At 40.7% G+C, this 8,391-nt stretch overlaps 2 protein-coding genes and 1 long non-coding RNA gene across 3 annotated transcripts; all 3 read right to left on the reverse strand.

Moving 5' to 3' along the window:
• Positions 1–1,481: 1,481 nt before the first annotated feature.
• On the reverse strand, positions 1,482–2,404 carry LOC136426747 (uncharacterized). Its single transcript, XR_010754342.1, has 3 exons — positions 2,345–2,404; positions 2,071–2,216; positions 1,482–1,796 (listed from the first exon to the last, which is right to left on the reverse strand). It is a non-coding gene; the product is annotated as an uncharacterized lncRNA (long non-coding RNA).
• Positions 2,405–2,608: 204 nt separating this feature from the next.
• On the reverse strand, positions 2,609–4,469 carry LOC136426937 (collagen alpha-4(VI) chain-like). The gene is made up of 5 exons (XM_066415656.1): positions 3,930–4,469; positions 3,688–3,797; positions 3,495–3,559; positions 3,065–3,213; positions 2,609–2,832 (listed from the first exon to the last, which is right to left on the reverse strand). The coding sequence occupies exons 1-5, from the start codon at positions 4,381–4,383 to the stop codon at positions 2,609–2,611; spliced, it is 1,002 nt and encodes a 333-aa protein (XP_066271753.1). The 5' UTR covers positions 4,384–4,469.
• Positions 4,470–5,295: 826 nt separating this feature from the next.
• On the reverse strand, positions 5,296–7,156 carry LOC136426938 (collagen alpha-4(VI) chain-like). The gene is made up of 5 exons (XM_066415657.1): positions 6,617–7,156; positions 6,375–6,484; positions 6,182–6,246; positions 5,752–5,900; positions 5,296–5,519 (listed from the first exon to the last, which is right to left on the reverse strand). Exons 1-5 carry the CDS (start codon positions 7,068–7,070, stop codon positions 5,296–5,298), a joined length of 1,002 nt encoding a protein of 333 aa, XP_066271754.1. The 5' UTR covers positions 7,071–7,156.
• Positions 7,157–8,391: the final 1,235 nt, after the last annotated feature.

The following is an 8,391-nucleotide window of genomic DNA, read 5'->3' on the forward strand; positions in this document are numbered from 1 at the left end:
CATGACATGCGCATTTTTCACAATGTTCGTGATATGCTCTCACCGCAGATTCCACTCGTGCGACCAGGGCTATGTACGTTGCTGATTCTGGGTTGAGTAGATCTGCACTGCAACTGTCCTGAACAACCAGACTTACGACGGTTGAATTAGTTTCTGGTGAAAGCAAGACACAGTAGGAATCAAGATTGGCATCAGTATCCTGGAGACGAGTACTTAACGCACTAGAATATAACAACTCGATTTCTCGGAATTGATAGATGATGCATCTTCTGCCAAAGTAATCATCTGAGATCAATCCAAAGGAAATTGCTATGAAAACTCACGCATCCAACAAACTTACTAAAAAGACTGAAAATTGAGGTGGTTACAGGGAATAAATCGTCACCTTGGTTGACTACAATGGCGGAGCTGGCATTCACTGATAAAGATCCAAGGTTGCCAGTGCTGACTGCGGCGATAAATATTTGCGTCGCGTTGGAAGCAGCAAACTCGGCAACAAAGACAGCAATTGATGCTTTGACTTGATTGCCAGCGCTGAAATGATATACAGACATAGACATCTGTTATCGGATAACTAGACATATCAACGACGTATTCTATGTAGTTGAAATTTTGTAAGATATTACTTATCGACGAAAACGAATACTACTTGTACAACAACATGACAAACAACTGTGTGGATTTTTTTTTCCTAAAGCAAAAGTAGTAAGGATACTGATTCCGATCAAATTTTCAGTAAGTAAACCTCTACATGGCTACTTTGTAAACATATTTAAGCTTCAGCCCAAATTATATCTAAAAGTAGTCTACTCACGCAGGTTGGTAACCGGCGATAGATATGCCTTGGAACCCCACGATGGATGTAAACAGTTGGGATAACTGCACAAAAAGGTTCAAGATGTCAATCATTCAATTCATTCCACAAATGAAAGAAGAAAACTAATTCATATTTCACACTTTTATTCCTATCCCAAGAAGAACATAAACTATTCTTCCTACCTCTGCCTTAAGTCCATTGGTGATACTGGAGAATTCGCTCGATGTGGGGTTTCTCAGTCGTATGGAAAACTGGATATTCAAAGTCACACATACAAAGACTGGTGGTGTAGCTAAAGGAAAAATCAGAGAGAGAGATCCAACATCAGAATGCACGTCAATCTTATAATACAAAATTTCCTCGATGTATAATCAACTAGTAAATTGAGAAATATTGAAAATGTTAGAAATGTGAGAATGTTTACCATCACAAACTCCCGTCAAAAGCGAGTTCCTCAGGCTATCCAGCAGGTTGAAGTTGTCCACCACAGCCAATGTCCTGTTATTGCTGGCAATTTGCTCCAGCTGTGCCAAGTCGTATCCCGACACGCCAATGGCGTAGACAAGGATTCCCTTCTGTCTTGCTTGATAGGCTGGTTGCGCCACATTGTCATACGAAATGCCATTTTGGACTACGATGAGAACCTTCACCACTCCGGGACGAGCTCCGTCTGATCGTGCAAACCCATACCTGCTGACATACCTGATGGCCCTTCCTGTCAGGGTACCGCCTCGCAGGTATCGAATGTCGTCGATTGCGTTGGACAAAGCATCTCTGCTTTGGAAGCTGTTCATGGAGAATTCCTGTCTTACCCGCGAGCTGTATTGGATCACTCCAATTTGCGTCGCCAAAGGACCGATGTCAAAGGTCTCGACCATCTTTTGAGAAAATTGTTTCACCTTCTCAAAGTTGTAGGCCCCTACACTTCCTGACCCGTCCAACAACAGAATGATGTCCAGAGGTGTTCGGCACAGTAAGGCTGTGTATAGAACGATATTATATTGTTGTGAAATCTCCACATGTACCAGCTTTTTTACACTTTATACACAACAGACCAGCACACATCGGCGTTGAGTGGTCCAAAGGTTAAGCAAGTTAAAAGCGCTCTTTCTATTGATGTACTTTCAAGGAACAAAATGTTAAGGTCATATCATATCAGAGTTACAAGAACTGTCACATTTTGGCAGCTATTCTAAAGATCTTTTCATGGATCTATTTTTATACAAAATCATTGCTAAATGTAATCTTCTAACCTTCATCGCCAGAAGCAAACGAAGTTGGATCGACAGTCAAGCCTCCCACATTTCCAGATGATACGGCTGTAGAGATTGTTGTCACAAGTGTACTAGACGACGTGGACACTACCACAATAGTAATAGTGACTCTGATGTAAAGCCCACTAGAGAAAACAAATTAATTTCAAGGTAAACCAATTATACAACAAAGAGTACTTGATGCAATGTCTGGATCAGAATATTCTTTTTTTTTAAGCAAAAATGTGTTCCTTCCACCGAAATTTGGACTTACGAGCAACTGATGCTGGTCACTTCAATGGACACAACTCCTGGGATGTTCCCAAAAATTGACAGCACCTAAAGATGATAAAGTGAACGATTTTAGTAACATGACGTCAAGAAAGTCGAGATGTACAAAACGTGTATGTTATCCTCTGAAAGGCCTTTGATAATCCACATTAACTAATATAGAACGGGAGGGCCATGTAAATTGAAACACAAGAATGGGGAATCTATTAGTCCCTTGTGTTAGGGCTTGGTACAAATGACGATCAAATCAACCAATGTTTCCTAGGATATTTAGTCTACATGTCAAAAGATGTCCAAAAGCTAGAACAATACTTGTTACATGACATGCGCATTTTTCACAATGTTCGTGATATGCTCTCACCGCAGATTCCACTCGTGCGACCAGGGCTATGTACGTTGCTGATTCTGGGTTGAGTAGATCTGCACTGCAACTGTCCTGAACAACCAGACTTACGACGGTTGAATTAGTTTCTGGTGAAAGCAAGACACAGTAGGAATCAAGATTGGCATCAGTATCCTGGAGACGAGTACTTAACGCACTAGAATATAACAGCTCAATTTCTCGGAATTGATAGATGATGCATCTTCTGCCAAAGTAATCATCTGAGATCAATCCAAAGGAAATTGCTATGAAAACTAACGCATCCAACAAACTCACTAAAAAGACTGAAAATTGAGGTGGTTACAGGGAATAAATCGTCACCTTGGTTGACTACAATGGCGGAGCTGGCATTCACTGATATGGATCCAAGGCTGCCAGTGCTGACTGCGGCGATAAATATTTGCGTCGCGTTGGAAGCAGCAAACTCGGCAACAAAGACAGCAATTGATGCTTTGACTTGATTGCCAGCGCTGAAATGATATACAGACATAGACATCTGTTATCGGATAACTAGACATATCAACGACGTATTCTATGTAGTTGAAATTTTGTAAGATATTACTTATCGACGAAAACGAATACTACTTGTACAACAACATGACAAAAAAACTGTGCGGATTTTTTTTTCCTAAAGCAAAAGTAGTAAGGATACTGATTCCGATCAAATTTTCAGTAAGTAAACCTCTACATGGCTACTTTGTAAACATATTTAAGCTTCAACCTAAAATATATCTAAAAGTAGTCTACTCACGCAGGTTGGTAACCGGCGATAGATATGCCTTGGAACCCCACGATGGATGTAAACAGTTGGGATAACTGCACAAAAAGGTTCAAGATGTCAATCATTCAATTCATTCCACAAATGCAAGAAGAAAACTAATTCATATTTCACACTTTTATTCCTGTCCGGATATCCCAAGAAGAACATAAACTATTCTTCCTACCTCTGCCTTAAGTCCATTGGTGATACTGGAGAATTCGCTCGATGTGGGGTTTCTTAGTCGTATGGAAAACTGGATATTCAAAGTCACACATACAAAGACTGGTGGTGTAGCTAAAGGAAAAATCAGAGAGAGGAATTCAACATCAGAATGCACGTCAATCTTATAAAACAAAATTTCCTCGATGTATAATCAACTAGTAAATTGAGAAATATTGAAAATGTTAGAAATGTGAGAATGTTTACCATCACAAACTCCCGTCAAAAGCGAGTTCCTCAGGCTATCCAGCAGGTTGAAGTTGTCCACCACAGCCAATGTCCTGTTATTGCTGGCAATTTGCTCCAGCTGTGCCAAGTCGTATCCCGACACGCCAATGGCGTAGACAAAGATTCCCTTCCGTCTTGCTTGATAGGCTGGTTGCGCCACATTGTCATACGAAATGCCATCTGTGACTACGATGAGAACCTTCGCCACTCCGGGACGAGCTCCGTCTGATCGTGCAAACCCATACCTACTGACATACCTGATGGCCCTTCCTGTCAGGGTACCGCCTCGAAGGTATCGAATGTCGTCGATTGCGTTGGACAAAGCATCTCTGCTTTGGAAGCTGTTCATGGAGAATTCCTGTCTTACCCGCGAGCTGTATTGGATCACTCCAATTTGCGTCGCCAAAGGACCGATGTCAAAGGTCTCGACCATCTTTTGAGAAAATTGTTTCACCTTCTCAAAGTTGTAGGCCCCTACACTTCCTGACCCGTCCAACAACAGAATGATGTCCAGAGGTGTTCGGCAAAGTAAGGCTGTGTATAGAACGATATTATATTGTTGTGAAATCTCCACATGTGCCAGCTTTTTACACTTTATACACAACAGACCGGCACACATCGGCGTTGAGTGGTCCAAAGGTTAAGCAAGTTAAAAGCGCTCTTTCTATTGATATATTTTCAAGGAACAAAATGTTAAGGTCATATCATATCAGAGTTACAAGAACTGTCACATTTTGGCAGCTATTCTAAAGATCTTTTCATGGATCTATGTTTATACAAAATCATTGCTAAATGTAATCTTCCAACCTTCATCGCCAGAAGCAAACGAAGTTGGATCGACAGTCAAGCCTCCCACATTTCCAGATGATACGGCTGTAGAGATTGTTGTCACAAGTGTACTAGACGACGTGGACACTACCACAATAGTAATAGTGACTCTGATGTAAAGCCCACTAGAGAAAACAAATTAATTTCAAGGTAAACCAATTATACAACAAAGAGTACTTGATGCAATGTCTGGATCAGAATATTCTTTTTTTTTAAGCAAAAATGTGTTCCTTCCACCGAAATTTGGACTTACGAGCAACTGATGCTGGTCACTTCAATGGACACAACTCCTGGGATGTTCCCAAAAATTGACAGCACCTAAAGATGATAAAGTGAACGATTTTAGTAACATGACGTCAAGAAAGTCGAGATGTACAAAACGTGTATGTTATCCTCTGAAAGGCCTTTGATAATCCACATTAACTAATATAGAACGGGAGGGCCATGTAAATTGAAACACAAGAATGGGGAATCTATTAGTCCCTTGTGTTAGGAATTGGTACAAATGACGATCAAATCAACCAATGTTTCCTAGGATATTTAGTCTACATGTCAAAAGATGTCCAAAAGCTAGAACAATACTTGTTACATGACATGCGCATTTTTCACAATGTTCGTGATATGCTCTCACCGCAGATTCCACTCGTGCGACCAGGGCTATGTACGTTGCTGATTCTGGGTTGAGTAGATCTGCACTGCAACTGTCCTGAACAACCAGACTTACGACGGTTGAATTAGTTTCTGGTGAAAGCAAGACACAGTAGGAATCAAGATTGGCATCAGTATCCTGGAGACGAGTACTTAACGCACTAGAATATAACAGCTCAATTTCTCGGAATTGATAGATGATGCATCTTCTGCCAAAGTAATCATCTGAGATCAATCCAAAGGAAATTGCTATGAAAACTAACGCATCCAACAAACTCACTAAAAAGACTGAAAATTGAGGTGGTTACAGGGAATAAATCGTCACCTTGGTTGACTACAATGGCGGAGCTGGCATTCACTGATATGGATCCAAGGCTGCCAGTGCTGACTGCGGCGATAAATATTTGCGTCGCGTTGGAAGCAGCAAACTCGGCAACAAAGACAGCAATTGATGCTTTGACTTGATTGCCAGCGCTGAAATGATATACAGACATAGACATCTGTTATCGGATAACTAGACATATCAACGACGTATTCTATGTAGTTGAAATTTTGTAAGATATTACTTATCGACGAAAACGAATACTACTTGTACAACAACATGACAAAAAAACTGTGCGGATTTTTTTTTCCTAAAGCAAAAGTAGTAAGGATACTGATTCCGATCAAATTTTCAGTAAGTAAACCTCTACATGGCTACTTTGTAAACATATTTAAGCTTCAACCTAAAATATATCTAAAAGTAGTCTACTCACGCAGGTTGGTAACCGGCGATAGATATGCCTTGGAACCCCACGATGGATGTAAACAGTTGGGATAACTGCACAAAAAGGTTCAAGATGTCAATCATTCAATTCATTCCACAAATGCAAGAAGAAAACTAATTCATATTTCACACTTTTATTCCTGTCCGGATATCCCAAGAAGAACATAAACTATTCTTCCTACCTCTGCCTTAAGTCCATTGGTGATACTGGAGAATTCGCTCGATGTGGGGTTTCTTAGTCGTATGGAAAACTGGATATTCAAAGTCACACATACAAAGACTGGTGGTGTAGCTAAAGGAAAAATCAGAGAGAGGAATTCAACATCAGAATGCACGTCAATCTTATAAAACAAAATTTCCTCGATGTATAATCAACTAGTAAATTGAGAAATATTGAAAATGTTAGAAATGTGAGAATGTTTACCATCACAAACTCCCGTCAAAAGCGAGTTCCTCAGGCTATCCAGCAGGTTGAAGTTGTCCACCACAGCCAATGTCCTGTTATTGCTGGCAATTTGCTCCAGCTGTGCCAAGTCGTATCCCGACACGCCAATGGCGTAGACAAAGATTCCCTTCCGTCTTGCTTGATAGGCTGGTTGCGCCACATTGTCATACGAAATGCCATCTGTGACTACGATGAGAACCTTCGCCACTCCGGGACGAGCTCCGTCTGATCGTGCAAACCCATACCTACTGACATACCTGATGGCCCTTCCTGTCAGGGTACCGCCTCGAAGGTATCGAATGTCGTCGATTGCGTTGGACAAAGCATCTCTGCTTTGGAAGCTGTTCATGGAGAATTCCTGTCTTACCCGCGAGCTGTATTGGATCACTCCAATTTGCGTCGCCAAAGGACCGATGTCAAAGGTCTCGACCATCTTTTGAGAAAATTGTTTCACCTTCTCAAAGTTGTAGGCCCCTACACTTCCTGACCCGTCCAACAACAGAATGATGTCCAGAGGTGTTCGGCAAAGTAAGGCTGTGTATAGAACGATATTATATTGTTGTGAAATCTCCACATGTGCCAGCTTTTTACACTTTATACACAACAGACCGGCACACATCGGCGTTGAGTGGTCCAAAGGTTAAGCAAGTTAAAAGCGCTCTTTCTATTGATATATTTTCAAGGAACAAAATGTTAAGGTCATATCATATCAGAGTTACAAGAACTGTCACATTTTGGCAGCTATTCTAAAGATCTTTTCATGGATCTATGTTTATACAAAATCATTGCTAAATGTAATCTTCCAACCTTCATCGCCAGAAGCAAACGAAGTTGGATCGACAGTCAAGCCTCCCACATTTCCAGATGATACGGCTGTAGAGATTGTTGTCACAAGTGTACTAGACGACGTGGACACTACCACAATAGTAATAGTGACTCTGATGTAAAGCCCACTAGAGAAAACAAATTAATTTCAAGGTAAACCAATTATACAACAAAGAGTACTTGATGCAATGTCTGGATCAGAATATTCTTTTTTTTTAAGCAAAAATGTGTTCCTTCCACCGAAATTTGGACTTACGAGCAACTGATGCTGGTCACTTCAATGGACACAACTCCTGGGATGTTCCCAAAAATTGACAGCACCTAAAGATGATAAAGTGAACGATTTTAGTAACATGACGTCAAGAAAGTCGAGATGTACAAAACGTGTATGTTATCCTCTGAAAGGCCTTTGATAATCCACATTAACTAATATAGAACGGGAGGGCCATGTAAATTGAAACACAAGAATGGGGAATCTATTAGTCCCTTGTGTTAGGAATTGGTACAAATGACGATCAAATCAACCAATGTTTCCTAGGATATTTAGTCTACATGTCAAAAGATGTCCAAAAGCTAGAACAATACTTGTTACATGACATGCGCATTTTTCACAATGTTCGTGATATGATCTCACCGCAGATTCCACTCGGGCGACCAGGGCTATGTACGTTGCTGATTCTGGGTTGAGTAGATCTGCACTGCAACTGTCCTGAACAACCAGACTTACGACGGTTGAATTAGTTTCTGGTGAAAGGTTGACACAGTAAGAGTTACTATTGGCATCAGTAACATAGAGAGCCATTAAATACTAGGATAGAAAACAATGATTTCTCGGAATTCTAACGCATTGCTTCATCTGTCAAGTTGAATGTACTCTCGTGAGATCAACCAATGAAAACTTGCTATTGAATTGAAAGTAACGTTACCAA

Source organism: Branchiostoma lanceolatum, chromosome 2 (assembly GCF_035083965.1).
Source record: "Branchiostoma lanceolatum isolate klBraLanc5 chromosome 2, klBraLanc5.hap2, whole genome shotgun sequence".
NCBI lineage: Eukaryota > Metazoa > Chordata > Leptocardii > Amphioxiformes > Branchiostomatidae > Branchiostoma > Branchiostoma lanceolatum.

Excerpts from the sequence above, each read along its gene's own strand:
- LOC136426937 (XM_066415656.1), bottom strand. The coding sequence starts at position 4,383 with ATGGTCGAGACCTTTGACATCGGTCCTTTGGCGACGCAAATTGGAGTG. Across the intron at positions 3,798-3,929 it reads TTTGACGGGAGTTTGTGATG|CTACACCACCAGTCTTTGTA; the intron begins GTAAACATTCTC and ends TTTTTCCTTTAG. Across the intron at positions 3,560-3,687 it reads CCAATGGACTTAAGGCAGAG|TTATCCCAACTGTTTACATC; the intron begins GTAGGAAGAATA and ends CTTTTTGTGCAG.
- LOC136426938 (XM_066415657.1), bottom strand. The coding sequence starts at position 7,070 with ATGGTCGAGACCTTTGACATCGGTCCTTTGGCGACGCAAATTGGAGTG. Across the intron at positions 6,247-6,374 it reads CCAATGGACTTAAGGCAGAG|TTATCCCAACTGTTTACATC; the intron begins GTAGGAAGAATA and ends CTTTTTGTGCAG. Across the intron at positions 5,520-5,751 it reads CGCCATTGTAGTCAACCAAG|AAACTAATTCAACCGTCGTA; the intron begins GTGACGATTTAT and ends TGCTTTCACCAG.